This window comes from Caretta caretta, chromosome 15 (assembly GCF_965140235.1).
Source record: "Caretta caretta isolate rCarCar2 chromosome 15, rCarCar1.hap1, whole genome shotgun sequence".
In the NCBI taxonomy this organism is placed as follows: Eukaryota; Metazoa; Chordata; order Testudines; family Cheloniidae; genus Caretta; species Caretta caretta.
Window position 1 is genome coordinate 18344677 of NC_134220.1, and position 19992 is coordinate 18364668.

At 45.6% G+C, this 19992-nt stretch overlaps 1 protein-coding gene across 11 annotated transcripts in view; it reads right to left on the minus strand.

Moving 5' to 3' along the window:
- The window catches only part of FBRSL1 (fibrosin like 1), a 771378-nt gene that overhangs the window by 382336 nt on the left and 369050 nt on the right, over positions 1–19992 (minus strand). For all 11 annotated transcript variants that reach the window (XM_048821199.2, XM_048821200.2, XM_048821205.2 and 8 more), the window contains exon 3: positions 6908–7009. In XM_048821199.2, coding sequence (XP_048677156.1) covers positions 6908–7009 — 102 coding nt within the window. The remainder of the gene's footprint in view (positions 1–6907; positions 7010–19992) is intronic.

Sequence of the window (19992 nt, forward strand, 5' to 3'; positions counted from 1 at the left end):
TTGGGGTTACCAGTATAAAGTACCCACCTCCCAACCAATACCACTCCACTCTTATCTAGCATTTCTCAAAGAGCTCTATACAAATCAGTATAATTCATCCTCATATCACCCTGCAAAGCCAGTCAGTAAAATGTGTTTCTCCATTTCACACATGGGGAAACTTCAGCTGAGAAATTTAGGGCCTGAGCACCCAGCAGTTTTCACTGAGTTCAACTGGAACTACACGGTATGTCTACACTGCAAAGAAAAACCCATGGCACCAAGTCTCAGAGCCCAGGTCCACTGATCTGGGCTTCTGGGGCTAAAAGTACAGTGTAGATGTTCCCCCTTGGGCTGAAGCCTGGATTCTGAAATCGGATGAGCTGGGAGGGTCTCAGAGCCCAGGCTCCAGCCTGAGTGGGAACGTCTACACTGCTATTTTTAGCCCAAGCCTCACTGGCCTGAGTCAGTTGACCTGGCATCAGACTTGGCACCACGAGTTTTCCTTTACAATGTAGACACACCCTGATGTTAAGCCCTTCTGAAAGTCAGGCCCAAGATGACTTGGCCCAGGCCACGCAGGGAGTCAGTGGAAGATCGGAGACTATGCTTCGGACGTTCTCGATTCCCAGGCTTGGGCTCACCTTGTAAGGTCACACTTCCCCCGGCAATAAAAGACGATCCCTCTTCTATTCCCGCCCAACTCAGCTAAATCCTCTTTCCTTTTCATGACCTTGCTTTCACCCCGTTAACTCTTGCTCCTTCTTTACTACACTCCTGCCCATAGCTCTGTTAGTGAGTCTCTGCTCAGTGTACAGTCATTGTGTGGGGCTTCTAAATTGTTTTTCTCGTGACCATTATCCACAGGCAGGCCTTGGCTGGTATGCATGTGTGAGTACATCCATTTCAGCACTGTCCCTCTCCCTCCGGGGTCAGATCAGTAGTCAATCAAGAAAACATGAAGATACTAAAAAAAATTTCAGATGCTATGCAAATTTCCATACACATCTCTGCCAACTGACGATACCTTCTGTTATTTCTGTCCTCCCACATAAGCTTTGTTAATGCATCCAATTCCTGACTTGCCCTGTCCTCTACTAGCCATTCCTCAGCCCCACAACAGCACTTGAATGCACCTCCAAGTTAATTTGCAATTCCTCTCACCATTAAATTTCAACTAGCACTATTTATTTGTATTACAACAGCATCCAGCAGCCTCATTCAGGATTAGGACCCCATTTTGTCAGCCGCTGTATAAATGTGAAATAAGGGAGAACATCTGCTCCAAAGAGCTTACAGTCTAAATACTGGAAGCCTAGGCTTCCAATGGAGCTCCTCCAATGCACCATCCTCCCAGGCTACACCACCTTTGCTATTCCACTGCTGAGCCCCAAAGAGCACTATCAATGCACCTTATTCCTCACCTGTAAGCACCCTTTGCTATTTCTCTTCCAAACCCCCTCTTCTATCCCGAGCTAAGACTGTGAAGTGACATGTGCCAAACTATGGGATGGTTTTGGGAAGTGGACAAATAAGGGTGGAGACCTTTTCTGCTTCTGATGTTTGATCCTTGCCCTGGGAAGGGACTTAAGCCCTAAGCATACCCATTAGGTCGTTGGCTTGGCATACAGTATTGCACTTGCTATTACACCTGCAGCGGCTCTCATCCATTTGCCCCAGCAGTGGGCAGAGTAGTACATAGTGCAGGAACACGAAGGGGAGAAAACCAGCAAGCCTGATGGAACACAAAGAAGAGCAATACATGTGCGGTTGGAAAATCACTAGGGCTTTATTGTACTCCTCTACTGGAGAAAGGATTTCACATCTAGACTATGCAATATGTTCAACACGAATCCAAAAACCTTTGGGGGGGGGGGGGGGAGGACTCAGCATTTTCTAACACAGGGATTTCTGTTTGCTTGTTACATTGTAAAAACATTTTCAAAGCGGGCAGCTGGGAGAAAAGAGAGAAAAAGCCCAAAATGACTTACTAGAGGGGCTTGTGTTTTTGTGCACAGCCTAAAGTCAATCTCCTGCAAAAGAGAGTTTTGTTTCTAAAGTGGCCAGCACCTCTTGCAACATATTTCCTAATCAGCTAGTATTTATGGTCGATATTTTATATTTCCAATTTCCCCCTAAGGGCTCATGAGAAAGCAGCACACCTGCCAACCTTTTCAGCTGGGCCAATAATTGCCAATTTGCTCTTTGCCTTAGTATATCACTCAATTTAGCCCTTGCTGTGCCCTGCATACATCCTCATTCATCTAGGTGCCCCCATGACAATTAGAGTGTTAGCTTCAGCTAACTAGGGCAACTATTCTACCAGGGTTGGAAGACAATTATTAGTCTATTTTCCCATCTTGTGGCAACAAAATTGAGAATCCATGACAATTACATTCAGCAATTCTGTCCTCTGCTGCCTCCTCCTCTCCCTCTCCCCACCTTGCAAATATTTCAAATCATCTCAGCTCCACTACCACATTCAAATGTTCCATGTTCACAGGGAGTGAGGGTTCTATTTAAATGATAATGAGGGACGATCCATTCAATTTAGCGAGGGAGAAAATCCATTAAAATGCAGGCAGTTCTTAAGCTGATGGGTCAAGAAAAAGATAAAACCTTTTTTAAAGCCATTATACAAAGGTCTGTGTGGATTTTTTACACTGTTTGGGACATCAGAAAAGATTAGGACAATTACAGAATGCGGGGAGGTGGGGGGAGCAAAACCCAAACCTCCCAGCTTTACTTGGGTCAACATAACAAGCAGCAATGGGCTTATCTGTCTCTTAGTTCTTTGGTAACTTTCAATTACCTTACTATGAAAGATAGGAAAAAATCCTGTTTTGGAAAAAAGCTGTTGACTCTGTGTTGGTTTAAAAGGAACCTGACAGGACACCAAGAACATGTGTTGCAGAGACCTTTGCTTTGTAATACATTAAAAGGGAATTTACCATTGACCATTGCAAGTACAAACAAGTATAAATTCTCATCCTTCTCCACCCCTTTAAATAAGAATTATTTGTCATGCAAACATTGGTTAAAACTTCATTTTCCCATAACAGGCTTATCATATCGATGAGAAACCAGTCCCAACAAATCAAATCTTTGCAGTCAGAGATCAGTTCACTAGACCAAAATATACATTTTCCCCTCAATGATCTATAATAAACGGAGCTCCCAGGAACATCTGGAAAGATGCACTGTACAACACAGAGTATTATTGTTGTACTATAAAGCTTTAGTGCTCTTTCCACATGGAAATTTCACTGTGCCAAAGCAGAGTGAGTGTGAGTGAGAGAAAGGGGGTGTGCACGGGTGTGAGTGTGAGTGTGTGTGAGAGAGAGAGAGAGAGACACTCAGTCAATCATTTGACTTCAGTTTCCTTTAGGGTGTAATTATTTCATGACAGATCAGGCCACCTCTTTCCTTCATGGTCCATCAGAGACTAAAGACATGCATTAATGTAAATAAAACACATCTTACTGGCACCCCATTAAATAAGTCATCTCAGGAAACAATTCATACAAAGAAACTAAGTTGCTCCTAATAGCACCTCCTAAATGCAGAACTGCACTGAAGTGAGAGAGGAGCAACCAAGGAATTTGCGTGATGGCCCTACAGTGCTCCCAGAGCAGTAACTTTAATGCACACATTCCTCTGCACACCTGCTGTGCCACAGTATAGCAGCCAAATCCGCTAGCACCTGCTTCATTTACTCTGGTTGTTGCCACAAGTTAATAGGGATGGAGGTGGGAGATGAAGACATTACAAAGCAGGCATCACAAGACTGTTTCGAGCCCAAGCACACTGAGGAACAGCAGGACAGCTAGTTGGACTGAGCAAGCAATGGGCCAGATGCCTGAGGCAGCATGATATGTCGGCAAGAAAAAGTAACAGCACTAGGACAATTGCATTTCAGAGCCTCAATTTGTAATTCCTCCAGCGGCCCCTAAAGGGGAAGAAAATAAAACCCCTTTCCCTTTACATCTTTAGTGCACAATGGGGGTTTAATCCTCTGAGTGCCACACATAAGGGGTCAAGTCAGTTCAATTGCACACCATCCGTTTGAACGATACGCCAGGAGATGCACCTATAGAACTATATAGGATGGACAGTAGAATCCTGTTTTAATCCACACTCCTCATAGCATGCACACAAAAAATCTTGGGTCTTCTTCCCCACTTCTCTGCAAGAGTGTACCAGCAGATTGCAACAGTGCAGCCTTTGAAGGCTTACTTTGTAACTGCCACTAAATAGCATTTACTACCTTGTGATGAATTGTTGTGAAAAGTAAATTAAAACTCAACTGCAATCATGAAATAACAAACTAAGGGCATTTTGTGATTCATAAACCTCGCTCTTCAAACAATTTCATTAGTCACTAACTGGAAAAATTGCATCCTTTGTAAGGGGTCGCTGGGTCATTAGAGCAACGTAAGCGAGGTTCTACTGTATGCTCCTGCCCACAGGCACCATGCTGAAAGTCTCCAAGGAGCCTGGAAGAGTTGAACACCCGACTCGCACTGAATTTCCTTGGATGAATAAGTCCCTGTGAGGAGCCTACAGAGTTAGACATTCGATGAAGCTCAAGTTCTTTAGGCTCTCATGCTGTAACACTGTGGGCTGGGGCAGAGGGTTGGGTGCGGGAGTGTGTGTGAAGGCTCTGGCTGGGGGTGCGGGCTCTGAGGTGGGGCAGGGTCAGGGATGAGGAGTTTGGCAGGGTGCCCCCAGCTGGGGCCAGAAAGGAGGACTCCCCCCAGCCCTCCCATCCCCGGCAGCACGCTCACCTCACACCACTGTCACTGCACATGCTCCTAGGACCCCTCTCAAGTCCAGGAAGCCCCCTTGCCTCCCCTGTGGTGGGTGCATGGGGGGGGGGGGCGGGGGAGGTCTGCCAGCACCTCTTCCCCTGCTGCTGCCCCTCACTGTAACCTCACTGGGGGTGGGGGATGGGGATGCCCCTTGCCCAGCATGGGGCAGGAGCAGTGACTGCAGGTGGGGGCCCCCCTGTGCTGGTGGAGGGTCCTGCTGGAAAAGGGAAGGGTCCATCCATCTGAGGCAGAAGGGCAGGGTCAGGCTCAGCCTGCCCTGGTACTAGTGGTTGGGGGGGCTAGGACCCTGCGGCAGCAGTTGATGCTGGGAGCTGGCAGAGAGGTGAGCGCAGCATGGAACTGCAAGGTGCAGCCACCCAGGGCACAGGCAGGGATGCTCGGGGGAGGCATGCGGGGGCGGCAGGCAGGGCCGGGGGAGAAACCCGGCCCCGAACATTGGTGGAGCCAGGCCCCCAGACCCTGAATATTGCTGGAGCTTCGGCACCATGGGCCCATACAACTCGTCTCCCCTGGTGGTGGGTGTGGAGAGAAAATAGCTCTCTCCCCACCTACAACGTTACAGGCTCCTCCAAGAACCTGTGAGACTGGCTAACCAGTTGCCATCTAAATACTTTGACCTAAACTACTGAAATCAATTGGTAGGTCTGAATCTTTTTTTTTTCTTTCCCCCAGCTGTATTAAGCAGCATCAGTGTTACCAGCTGCCTCAGATCACATACTTGTCAAGAGTGACTAGAGGTTGAGAATTATAAAAAAAAAGAAAGACTATTACTGTCCAAACACACAGTCAAAAACACAAACACACACAGACACGATTATTTTCCCCTAAGGGATTTTTTCCCCCTTTTTCTTCTCCAGTGTGTGCAGATTCTTTATTCTAGAAGCAAATCACAGAAACAGTGATTTTTTTTCTTTCCTCCCACTATGTAGGCTGTTTACAGCACCCCATTCACACTCAAAACATGTAGAGAGAATTTTCCCCCCTCACATTTCCCTGTCAGAGCTGTCAAGCCGAATCCCGCTTTAATCTGCCAGAAGCACTTTTCTGCTGACATTTTTAATAAATACTTTCAGCTTTTAAACACATTTGTGGGAGCCATTTTTCCCCTCTTCCTCCCCCCCCCCCCACCTTCTTCTCCTGTAGAATAGGCTCTGAAAGACTTAATGGCAAATACATTACACTTATCAAAGGCTTTTTTCCCCCTCCTTCCTTTTGCATCCTGAAGCAGAGGTAGTGTTTTCAATTTTAAAGCTAAATTAACTGTCCAATTGAATTTGGCTGGTGTGAGCCATTTTCTGTGACAGGTTTTAGTTATGAAGCATATTTTACATTAATAGAACTCAACATGAAAACCGCTCGCTCTGGGATTTCTGTGGCTTGCCATTGAAATGTTAAATTTAATATTTCAGACATGCTTGTGCCAGCGTTTGATTATTGTTCTTCATTTAAATCTCTCCTAACGGGAAAGGTCCTAATTAGTAAAAAATCATGTTTTAATGAAGCCGAAATGCTAATTGCTAACACAAAAAGCCTTCACATAAAATTATCCCAGCACTGCCATTGATTTCTTGGTGACTCAAAAGCCCATTTGTGTGTTTACACACGAAGGCACCATTTACTTTTGTTTTATCATAACATTTCACTCAAAGTAGAGTTGAGTTTCCTAAGAGAAAGGCAGCTCTCCACCACCACTCAAAAAATGCTCCTCATCTCTCAGAGGCAGGAAGCATAACAATAGGTGAGCCAGCTTTGCCTCCACCATAATTCTGTGCAGAAGCTAAAAACAAAAGCATCTGTAAAAAGCTTTTTACACAACTTTTTTCTTTAAAAAAATCTCAAGCCATCTTTCCCCTTAGGAATAACAATTCCATTTTGTTTTCCCATCTCTGATCTTTCACTTATCATATTATTTGCACCATGATTATAGTGTTTGCAAGGCAGCTCAACCACTTATGCCATAACACTCAATCATGACATAAAAAAAAGTTATTACACAGTGACCTCTGGATGCCAACATTTGTTCAGCGAGATTTATGAAAAGCCATGTCAGCAGTGGGAATTGCTGCAATGAAGCGGCGCTTGATTCTGGTACTTACATCACTGAGACGGTCCCTCGAGCTGCTCCGCTGAGAGCTTGTGGCCTCCCTGATGCTGTCTTCTTCGCTATTTCTGCCACTTCTGCTTGCAGGAACCTTCATCTAGAGGGAGCAACGAAAAACAAACAGAGGATTTTCAGGCACTGCTGCATCACCTGTTCCTGAGGTCACCAAAAGCAGTTTCTCAAATGTGTTCAAACCTATAATTTCACTGCAATGTGGAGAAGATGCTCTTGAATTCATGAGACTTTTCCAAAGAGTGCCTTACCCGCTTGTTTCTGCATCCCTTTTTGTTAACATTCAATGAATAGGTGAATTTAGCACTCATAGAAGTGGGACAGGCTGAGCCAAGTAGCTATGACCAGGAAGACAATAGGAAAATTTCCCTCACAATCTACTACTAATGCATCTCAGTTCAGACCTGAACCACTTCAGTATTGAAAATACTCCTAACTGTGAGGAATTAATAATACACACATGTTGAAGGCTCCCATCCCCATACTGAGCTACCACTGCTTGTTTAGAAGCACATCAGGGGTCTCAAAGAAAAGAAACAAAGCTCCCCTCCCCTCCCTAATAGAGTGAAACTGCTTGTTTATGTGGAATCAAATTTACTGTGTCAGATATTACTGTGGAGTCTCCAGCCAGTATGCAGTAACATTATGTAATAATAAAAGAAGTCATAGTTCTGTACTGAGACAGAGCAACTCATTCCTCGACAAGCTACCATCACCTCAAAAGCTCAATGTAATTTTCCTGACAATGTGTGTATTTACCCCTCTGAGATAGGGAAATGCTTTTATCCTCATTTTACAGACCAACAACTGAGTCACAGAGAGGCTTATGGGCCAGATATTTAAAGGTATTTAGACACCTAACAGGATTTTCAAAAGCATCTAGACACCTAAACCGCCTAGATTTCAATGTGTGTTAGATGACTAGATGCTTTTGAAAATCACACTAGGACCCTAAATGCCTCTTAAGGATGTCTGGCAGAGCAGGAAATTGAACATAGGTCTCCTAAATCCTACATTAGTTCCCTAGCCACTGGACTATCCTTCCACCTTTTCACTTATGGTCTTGCCTACATTTGAACCCAGGACAGTAAGTAAAAGGGATAACATCTCAAATCACAGCAATAACAGCGCTTCATTCTGCAAAGACTGTAAAAGGGGAGGGGAGGAAAGGGGGAGGAAGAACAGAACTGAAATGTCATTCACTGCCACATTCCTGAGATCATCTACTAACAAATTATTCTGTTAATTTCCTTGTGAAATACCGGGTGGAAGGAAGTGTTTAATTTATTAATAGGTTCTATTCATATCAGTCTGCTTCTATTTAAAATGTTGATTTGTACAAATTGGTACTTTTAATGGCAATAAAATTCCCTTGTTTCCCTGGGTGCAATTTCATTGCATAATCTGCAATTCAGTGGCCAGAGATATTTCCTGGTGGTTCCAGCATACGTTAACACCCGCTGAGGGCACTGTCACTCCATGCTCACGGAGACGGCGCCCTTTAGTATAACACTGAGGTGCTTCAGTGCACACACTCAAAAGTGAAATGCTCTCGTACATACCGTACAGAGCCCCCAGCCAACACTTGGGACTGCAGCAGTTAAAACGCCTCGGTTTCTTCCCAGTGAATGTGCAGGGCATTATTCGCAGACTGAGGCCAACTACTGAGCTAGTCTGGAGAATATAATACCGCTTAGCTCCAGAGAGGGTGCTGTTCCGGGTTGAGATTACAGCACATCTGGACATGTCCAAAGGGGTGGGGAGGGGTGGGGGGGAGGAGGAGGGTAGGTTGTAGAGGAGGAGGGGAGAGAGAGAAAGAGACAGTAAAAGAGCGTCCACCATTCCCAATGTTACTAATTCCTTAATCTCAAACTCAAATATTCACCAGAAACACGTAACAAGAAGAAAACCTCACAAGTTCAAGGTCTCACCCAATCTGTTACCGAAGTGAACCCAATCTTTCTTGAGCAGTAGTATGCCCCCCCCCCCCGTTCCCTCACCTGACCTGTTTCCCTTTAATAAACTTTGGAGGAAAGAAACTACACCTACACACAGGAACAAATTGAGACAATTTGACCTGACAAGGTCTCGCACGGGCAAACAAATTAGAAGCATCACTGCTGCCATTAACCTTTCCGAGTAAATATCAATTATTAAACTTGCTGTACTACCTCTGTCCCCCGTTTGCTGCTGTGAATTAAGAGGGTCATCAGCCTTTTTGACAGATCTTGTTCATTTACACCTGCTGCCTGCCAGCAGGGGAGCCCACACACCAGCAGCCTGAGTGCTGAGCCAAGCTGCTTTAATTCATCAGTAATTACCCTAATGAGCCACATGCAGGACTGAACTAGGAGGACAAGGAGTTCTGCTAAATGGATGCATCAGTTTCATGGGCACTTTTTGCAGATCTGGAGATTAGTGAACTGGTCAAAACCTTGTTCCTTGAAGTTGCTCCTGGCTTGACTGCTTGATTTTTAATTAGTTTCTCTAGATGTTGCTGTTTCAGCTATAAAAATTCCCTCTGGCTGTATCCTTGAGTTGAGTCTTACTTTGCATACTGACATCCCTCTTCCATCCCTTTGAATGGTCCTAGCCCTAGGAGACCATGAAATCTTTGCACAAAAGCCCTAAATGTAACAAAGCCAGAGGATGCACACTTTCCCCCTGTTTTGTTGCTTCACAATGGGTCTTCAGCAGGATTTGAACCTGGACTTTCCACAGTGTAGCACAGACTTGCGCCATTTGGTCACAGGAAGTAATTTAGGCTATGTCTACACAGCGCACTTTACAGCGCTGCAGCTGTAAGACGCACTGTGTAGTCGCTCTTTATCACCAGGAGAGAGCTCTCCCAGCAACAAAACAAAACCACCCCTAATAGGGTGACCCCATGTCCTGATTTTATTTTTGGGGCTTTTTCCTATATAGGCTCCTATTACCCCTCCACCCCCACCCTGATTTTTCACAGTTGCTGTCCGGTCACCACCCAAAAGAGGGGTGGTGGCGTAGAGCTGTCTACACTGGCACTTTTCAGAGCTAAAAGTTTTGTCGCTCAGAGGTGTGGTTTGAGCAACAAAAGTTTTAGCGCTGAAAGTGCCAGTGTAAACACAGCCTTAGTTGACGGGCAGCAATAGTAATCTGCTGTGCCCTAGTGCAATGATTCTCAGCCAGGGGTCCAGGGCCCCCTGGGGAGCCACAAGCAGGTTTCAGGGGGGACGCCAAGCAGGGCCAGTGTTAGACTCACTGGGGCCCAGGGCAGAAAGCTGAAGTCCCACTGCATGGGGCTGAAGCCCGTGGCCCTGAGCCCCGCCACCTGGGACTGAAGTCGAAGCCTGAGCAACTTAGCTTCCTGGGGGCCCCCTGTGGCAGGGGCCCCCAGGCAATTGCAATGCTTGCCACTCCGTAACCTGCAGAGAACTAGTAGGTGTGCCACAGGAGAACTGTGGAGTTCTTTTATAGCCTGTTGGGGGGGCGGGGAGGGGGCTCAGAAAGAAAAGGATTGAGAAGCCCTGCCCAAGTGGAGCATCCAACAGTGCCACTGTTTTACACAGACACTACCCTAACATCGACCACTTTATGTATTTTTAAAGTGTGAACAAAACCAGAGTCTAGAAGTTCAGGATAACTTATGCCTGGAAAACTTGAAAATTTCATTTCCACCTGAAAATACTGTGCTTACTACTGTTACAGGAAGGCCTTAGAATTATTAGAAACAAGAGAATAAAGGGAAAAAAACCCTATTTTTTCAATTTGTTGATTTGGTGAATTTGACAGCACTTTAGATGGCCCTTTTTTCCGTTTTGCTGATTGCGCACACCTCCTCCAGGCCCTGCAATATGGTGTTTCCAGGAAAAGTAGCCACAAAGCTGAAAGAGAAAGTAAAGAAGCAGCAGGCAGCAGTGTACCAGGGCCAGGTTTGAGTCTATTTGATAGTGTTGATCTTGGGTCTGCCCCAAACACCATTCTAAGCATCAGGGGAGCAGGAAACAAAAACTAAAAAAACTGAAAACAAACATCAAGTCGTAATCTTGAAAGAGAGCTCTTTTAGGACATTCCCTTTTGTTTTGGTCAGTCAATTAAAAAAATTCAGGTTGACAATGTCCCTTTAGGAAAGTTAAACCAAAACAGAGCAGCAATACAAACAAGGGGGAGACTTACAAGGTTTGATAATTAGACTTGGCAAAAATTGTGTTTTTTTATACTTTTGATGGATAACCACGCTTATTTTTATACTTTTGATGGATAACCACGCTTATTTTTCAGCATTTTTTTTTTTAGATTTTTACTGATTGCAAATGTTCACAGTTATACAAAATTATGGGTTCTAAGCATTTTTTTATTTTTATCTATTTAAATTTCACAGTTGTAGAAATTATGGGGGCGGGTCAGATAGTTATTTAATTACAGTAGTTGCTGAGATTCAACAAGCTAAAAAGCTTTATAACACAAATTGTCAATACCACATGTCAAAATATATGAATAAAAATAAAAATACAGCTTTCAGAATATGAGGAATCCCGAACAGCCATTTCTGCTTAGGGGCTGGTTTGGCAGGAGAAAGAGCATGTGTGTGTGTGGGTGTGTGTGTGGGGGGGTGTGTGGATAGGTATGAAAGGCCACAATCAGTCGGCATGCTCCAGGTGCTCATGGACAATCCGAAACCACATTCAGAGCCAAGAATTATGAATCTCATGCCATTGGACAACATGTAGCATGATTAAATACCATAACTCATTCCAGCGATAACTTCAGCTCTCATTATATTCCAGTTCTGTTTTTCTCTAGTGCACCTGCCTTCGCCCCCCCCCCTTGCTTCTTTTTCCTGAGGGGGAAAGATGTGCGTGGACAGAATGGGGTCTTTCCTGTACAAAAGGGCTTTTTTCTTTATCACTGTGCTAGCTCCCAGACCCTGCTTTTTAATCATAATAGATCACTCCACTCTCCATTTACTTACGCTTTTCCGATGTCATAGAAAAGCCCATTTTAATTTGGTGCCCCTATTTTCAAATCACAGGCACGTTGCCCCTGCTCGTTATTAATAAATACACTTCGATTTATCAAAAGCTCCGTTTGAGTGCCATGGGGAGCCTGGGGCAAAAGGAGACAAATTCTTTTCTTAAGTTGTTCTGAAAGGTGCTGGGCTTTCCGACCCTCACCCCCATTAACCTAGCAAAGCTAGTTCGCTCCTACTGGGAGCTCCATGGCTTGCACAGCAGCAAACTCGGACTGATCTTGTGCCATCTCAATATATTTGTTCATTATCTTGCGCGCACACAGAAGCATTTGGAAATGTACTCGGGGCACAGGCCAAATTGAATCATCTGCCTTCATTTTCCACACGATCTGAAGCTACAGCTGCTACAACAGGCTGTGGGATTTTTTTCCCATTCCCTAACACTTTTTTATCTCTCTTAAAGCCACAGCCGTCTGGTTTTTAACTCCTTGTCATTTTTGGTTTTGTGAGAAGGTGTTTTTTTCTTTTTCTTTTTTTTTTAGGAAGGCTTCTGTAGACACAGTCTCTAATTTTACTGAGGCTTGATTTGGGGGCTGCATCATGGAAGCAGTAGAGAAAGCAATGCCCTTGAGGGAACAACATAATTAATATTCATCTTCTATGGTGGCTCAGATGGATCTATTAATCCATTAATCCTCTTGCCTCTGTTACTGGGCAAGAACCTGGTAGAGATGGCAGCTGCCCATCCTGTGTACTGACTGTGAGCACTTAGATATACTGGGAGACAGAAAAAGGGGGTGTCTTTTGGTCCTGTTCGCACAGCACAGTAGGATCCTGGTGGTCCATGTCCGGGGCTCTTTGGTGCCAGGATAATACAAACAAACAATACTGAACATGCTCGCTTCCAAATCCAAACAAGAATGACAGACGGCGCTCCACATGGTGTTCCACAAAGGTAACCTGAGGGAATAGTTTGATTGCTTTAAAAGCTCTGACAAATCAGCTTTTGAGTTGTGTTGTGTGAAGGGACGAATCAACTATAGCCAACAAAATTCAGATGAACTCCATTTTCCTTCCAATTTATCGGCAAAAATTAAGTCGGCAGAGGCAGCTCAAAGAAAAGCAGATACTTTTCTCCTGAATTAACCCCAACATGAAAAGTTTGGAGCCAAACTTCTGGATCTGGAATTCTGGGGGCAGACCTATCTCTACAGTTCACATATCTATACCATACTGCCGGTGAATGGATTCGGCGTATAATGGACAGCCTTATAAACTAGCTTGCCAAGAGATCTACTTCCAGTGTTTCTTGAGGGGCAGTCCAGAGACTAAGCATTCCTTGCAGTTATGTTTCATACTGCCAGAGATTATGTCTAACCTGAGGCTATCAGAGCTGGTAAGAACGGCTATTCCTTCCAAACACTTATTGAAATTGGAAAGTCCTTATTTCAAGGTCTGTCCCCTTCCCAACACACACACACACACACACTTATCAAACTCCGAAGGACAATGATATCTAAGGGCTTGTTGACATTGTCCACACAGGGAGCTAGTGCGGAATAACTATTCAGCTCTAGCTATTCCAGGCTTTTTGCCACTCTTATTATGCACTAAGGGTATGTCTACACTACGGAATAAGGTCGAATTTATAGAAGTCGGTTTTTTAGAAATCGGTTTTATAAATTCGAGTGTGTGTGTCCCCACAGAAAATGCTCTAAGTGCATTAAGTGCATTAACTCGGCGGAGCGCTTCCACAGTACCGAGGCTAGAGTCGACTTCCGGAGCGTTGCACTGTGGGTAGCTATCCCACAGTTCCCGCAGTCTCCGCTGCCCATTGGAATTCTGGGTTGAGATCCCAATGCCTGATGGGGCTAAAACATTGTCGCGGGTGGTTCTGGGTACATATCGTCAGCCTCCCGTTCCCTCCCTCCCCCCGTGAAAGCAAGGGCAGACAATCATTTCGCGCCTTTTTTCCTGAGTTACCTGTGCAGACGCCATACCACAGCAAGCATGGAGCCCGCTCAGGTAACCGTCACCCTATGTCTCCTGGGTGCTGGCAGACGCGGTACGGCTTTGCTGCACAGTAGCAGCAACCCCTTGCCTTCTGGCAGCAGACGGTGCAATACGACTGGTAGTCGTCCTCATCGTGTCCGAGGTGCTCCTGGCCGCGTCGGCTGGGAGCGCCTGGGCAGACATGGGCGCAGGGACTACATTTGGAGTGACTTGACCAGGTCATTCTTTTTAGTCCTGCAGTCAGTCCTATTGAACCGTCTTATGGTGAGCAGGCAGGCGATACGGACTGCTAGCAGTCGTACTGTACTATCTTCTGCCAGGCAGGCAAGAGATGAGGATTGCTAGCAGTCGTATTGCACCATCTTCTGCCAGGCAGGCAAGAGATGGGGATGGCTAGCAGGCGTACTGTACCATCTTCTGCCGAGCAGCCATGAGATGTGGATGGCATGCAGTCCTTCTGCACCGTCTGCTGCCAGCCAAAGATGTAAAAGATAGATGGAGTGGGTCAAAACAAGAAATAGACCAGATTTGTTTTGTACTCATTTGCCTCCTCCCCTGTCTAGGGGACTCATTCCTCTAGGTCACACTGCAGTCACTCACAGAGAAGGTGCAGCGAGGTAAATCTAGCCATGTATCAATCAGAGGCCAGGCTAACCTCCTTGTTCCAATAACAACGATAACTTAGGTGCACCATTTCTTATTGGAACCCTCCGTGCAGTCCTGCCTGAAATACTCCTTGATGTACAGGCACCCCCTTTGTTGATTTTAGCTCCCTGAAGCCAACCCTGTAAGCCGTGTCGTCAGTCGCCCCTCCCTCCGTCAGAGCAACTGCAGACATTCGTTCCGCGCCTTTTTTCTGTGCGGACGCCATACCACGGCAAGCATGGAGCCCGCTCAGCTCACTTTGGCAATTAGGAGCACATTAACCACCACACGCATTATTCAGCAGTATATGCAGCACCAGAACATGGCAACGCGATACCGGGCGAGGAGGCGACGTCAGCGCGGTCCCGTGAGTGATCAGGACATGGACACAGATTTCTCTGAAAGCATGGGCCCTGACAATGCATGCATCATGGTGCTAATGGGGCAGGTTCATGCTGTGGAACGCCGATTCTGGGCTCGGGAAACAAGCACAGACTGGTGGGACCGCATAGTGTTGCAGGTCTGGGACGATTCCCAGTGGCTACGAAACTTTCGCATGCGTAAGGGCACTTTCATGGAACTTTGTGACTTGCTTTCCCCTGTCCTGAAGCGCATGAATACCAAGATGAGAGCAGCCCTCACAGTTGAGAAGCGAGTGGCGATAGCCCTGTGGAAGCTTGCAACGCCAGACAGCTACCGGTCAGTTGGGAATCAATTTGGAGTGGGCAAATCTACTGTGGGGGCTGCTGTGATGCAAGTAGCCCACGCAATCAAAGATCTGCTGATATCAAGGGTAGTGACCCTGGGAAATGTGCAGGTCATAGTGGATGGCTTTGCTGCAATGGGATTCCCTAACTGTGGTGGGGCTATAGATGGAACCCATATCCCTATCTTGGCACCGGAGCACCAAGCCGCCGAGTACATAAACCGCAAGGGGTACTTTTCGATAGTGCTGCAAGCTCTGGTGGATCACAAGGGACGTTTCACCAACATCAACGTGGGATGGCCGGGAAAGGTGCATGATGCTCGCATCTTCAGGAACTCTGGTCTGTTTCAAAAGCTGCAGGAAGGGACTTTATTCCCAGAACAGAAAATAACTGTTGGGGATGTGGAAATGCCTATATGTATCCTTGGGGACCCAGCCTACCCCTTAATGCCATGGCTCATGAAGCCATACACAGGCAGCCTGGACAGTGGTCAGGAGCTGTTCAACTACAGGCTGAGCAAGTGCAGAATGGTGGTAGAATGTGCATTTGGACGTTTAAAGGCGCGCTGGCGCAGTTTATTGACTCGCTTAGACCTCAGCGAAACCAATATTCCCACTGTTATTACTGCTTGCTGTGTGCTCCACAATATCTGTGAGAGTAAGGGGGAGACGTTTATGGCGGGGTGGGAGGTTGAGGCAAATCGCCTGGCTGCTGGTTACGCGCAGCCAGACACCAGGGCGGTTAGAAGAGCACAGGAGGGCGCGGTACGCATCAGAGAAGCTTTGAAAACCAGTTTCATGACTGGCCAGGCTACGGTGTGAAAGTTCTGTTTGTTTCTCCTTGATGAACCCCCCCACCCCTTGGTTCACTCTACTTCCCTGTAAGCTAACCACCCTCCCCTCCTCCCTTTAATCATTGCTTGCAGAGCCAATAAAGTCATTGCTGCTTCACAGGCATGCATTCGTTATTCATTCATCACACAAATAGGGGGATGACTACCAAGGTATCCCAGGAGGGGTGGTGGAGGAGGGAAGGAAAATGCCACACAGCACTTTAAGCACAGCACTTTAAAAGTTTACAACTTTAAAATTTATTGAATGACAGCCTTCTTTTTTTTGGGCAATCCTCTGTGGGGGAGTGGCTGGTTGGCCGGAGGCCTCCCCACCGCGTTCTTGGGCGTCTGGGTGTGGAGGCTATGGAACTTGGGGAGGAGGGCGGTTGGTTACAGAGGGGCTGCAGTGGCAGTCTGTGCTCCAGCTGCCTTTGCTGCAGCTCAACCATACACTGGAGCATACTGGTTTGGTCCTGCAGCAGCCTCAGCATTGAATCCTGCCTCCTCTCATCACGCTGCCGCCACCTTTGAGCTTCAGCCCTGTCTTCAGCCCGCCACTTACTCTCTTCAGCCCGCCACTTACTCTCTTCAGCCCTCCACCTCTCCTCCCGGTCATTTTGTGCTTTCCTGCACTCTGACATTATTTGCCTCCACGCATTCGTCTGTGCTCTGTCAGTGTGGGAGGACAGCATGAGCTCGGAGAACATTTCAGCGCGAGTGCGTTTTTTTTTCTTTCTAAGCTTCACTAGCCTCTGGGAAGGAGAAGATCCTGTGATCATTGAAACACATGCAGCTGGTGGAGAAAAAAAAGGGACAGCGGTATTTAAAAAGACACATTTTATAAAACAGTGGCTACACTCTTTCAGGGTAAACCTTGCTGTTAACATTACATACATAGCACATGTGCTTTCGTTACAAGGTCGCATTTTGCCTCCTCCCACCGCGTGATTTTGGTTGAATGCCAGCAAACATACACTGCAATGCTTTGTTCTACAGTGATTCCCCAGTACGTGTTGCTGGCCTGGAGTGGTAAAGTGTCCTACCATGAAGGACGAAATAAGGCTGCCCTCCCCAGAAACCTTTTGCAAAGGCAGAACCGCAAATGCCAGGGCAAAGTAATCCTTTCACATGCTTGCTTTTAAACCATGTATAGCATTTTAAAAGGTACACTCACCAGAGGTCCCTTCTCCGCCTGCTGAGTCCAGGAGGCAGCCTTGGGTGGGTTCGGGGGGTACTGGCTCCAGGTCTAGGGTGAGAAACAGTTCCTGGCTGTCGGGAAAACCGGTTTCTCCGCTTGCTTGCTGTGAGCTATCTACAACCTCCTCATCATCATCTTCTTCGTCCCCAAAACCTACTTCTGTATTGCCTCCATCTCCATTGAAGGAGTCAAACAACACGGCTGGGGTAGTGGTGGCTGAACCCCCTAAAATGGCATGCAGCTCATCATAGAAGCGGCATGTTTGGGGCTCTGACCCAGAGCGGCTGTTCGCCTCTCTGGTTTTCTGGTAGGCTTGCCTCAGCTCCTTCAGTTTCACGCGGCACTGCTTCGGGTCCCTGTTATGGCCTCTGTCCTTCATGCCCTGGGAGATTTTCAGAAAGGTTTTGGCATTTCGAAAACTGGAACGGAGTTCTGATAGCACGGATTCCTCTCCCCAAACAGCGATCAGATCCCGTACCTCCCGTTCAGTCCATGCTGGAGCTCTTTTGCGATTCTGGGACTCCATCATGGTCACCTCTGCTGATGAGCTCTGCATGGTCACCTGCAGCTTGCCACGCTGGCCAAACAGGAAATGAGATTCAAAAGTTCGCGGTTCTTTTCCTGTCTACCTGGCCAGTGCATCTGAGTTGAGAGCGCTCTCCAGAGCGGTCAGAATGGAGCACTCTGGGATAGCTCCCGGAGGCCAATACCATCGAATTGTGTCCACAGTACCCCAAATTCGAGCCGGCAACGTCGATTTAAGCGCTAATCCACTTGTCAGGGGTGGAGTAAGGAAATCGATTTTAAGAGCCCTTTAAGTCGAAATAAAGGGCTTCATTGTGTGGACGGGTGCAGGTTTAAATCGATTTAACGCTGCTAAATTCGACCTAAAGTCCTAGTGTAGACCAGGGCTAAGAGTGGCTTTTTGTGTGGTTTAGATTAATCCACTTTGGAAGTGGATTAACCTTAACCACAAACAGGTCCTTTTAGTGCAGAATAGGTGAGCACACAGATGTGTGCGGAATAGTTTACACCCTAGCTATTTTGCACTAACTTCCCTGAGAATTCCCTGGGTAGACAAGCCCTTCAGGAAACTTTTGGGATAAGTTCTTTGTTTGCATTCTCTTCCATTTTAGTATCAATGCACAGCTAAGCTAATGCTTCTCTTTGGTAAACTATATCAGTAATAGCAACCTTCTGCATTAGGAGACAACAAACTGGCTTAATAAATATAAATGGACAATTTAATTAAAATATATTGGAGATTAGGAAAAAAGTACTCTGTGGATGAAACTGTGTTAAGGGATTGCACTTGAAGCTAGTTCAGTGTATTTTAAGCAGGCAACAATAAGTGGCAGTGATATATACTGTTCAGCGGTCTACTACCGATTATTAAAGAGTATGATGAAATTATTAAAGTATTTTCCAGAAGGGAAAAAAATGGTCACTGAGTTGCCTCTTGTTTTAATGCTTGAAACAAAACAAACCACTTGGCTTCAAAAATGCACTTCTTTAAACTTGAAAAAGCCCATGTATCAAAACAAGGTGGAATCAGCTAAACATATTACTTCTGACTTGTTTCCTTGAAAATCCAGCCTTAATGCATTCTAACTGAATTTATCTATCCCAAGCATACCGCATAATGAGATCAACTGGGAAAAATATCAGGCTTGTTTGTATATTTTATACTTGCTCTAACTTGGCAGTTTGGAGATTATGTATTCCCCAGGTCCCTTCTTAAATCGTTTCACACGCTGCAATTTGATTTTCTTTGCTTGCCCTTTTCCACAATTTCTTGATACATTTTACTGAGTTCTGGCTCAGAGGGAAACATTCCCTTTGAATTAAGGGTGCAATCATTTTCTTTCTAAATAAGGACATATGGCCTAGAAAGCAACGTTATGGTACAAGGATTTTATAATTGAACTAAGACTCGTTTTAAAAAAATGATAATAGCATCAGGTTAGATTAGCCTATTTTTTCTAATTGGATGGCACTGCTGTGGATCCTGCAATAGGCTACCTTTGGAATAACTAATTTTTAGAATGTCACGTCAATCTTTACTTACTGTGATGAGAAAATTATGTCAACGGCGGTAAACTGTGATTTACAAGGATATTTGTTCTTATCTCTACATTCATTCAAGGGAGAAGCATTGTCTAAGGTTTAGAACACAGGATTGAGATCCAGAATATTAGATTCTAATCGTGGCTCATTGGTGTGACCCCGGAAAAATAAGTTTACATCTTGTACTTTAATTTACCAGTCTGTAAAACGGAGAATAATATTTACCTACCACAGAGGGGAACTGTGAGGCTTAATTAATGTTTGTAAAGTAACCTGAGATCGTCTGATCCAAGGTGCTACAGAAGTGCAAAGAATAACAAATGATGATACTACCACTACTACTAATAATAATAAAACACAAAAAGTAGTATGGATGCAATGTTAAGTTCACAAAACCAAGCACACAAAAATCAGGAAATTCCAACAGTTTGTATACAGTGTTAACTTAGCCACATTTGTTTACAAAAGAACAAGATGTTGCAACCTTAACAATAGTTCTAGTTTTTGTACATTCAGTTTCCTTGGTTTCTTTGTTTAAAAAACAAAAAAGATGAAACAGTCAGCCGCTCCTCATTTTGTGCAGACTGCTGGCTCTGAAGTCTTTGCCAGTGGAGCTGATAGGTCCATGGACCTATCCCTAAAGTCAGACCACCAT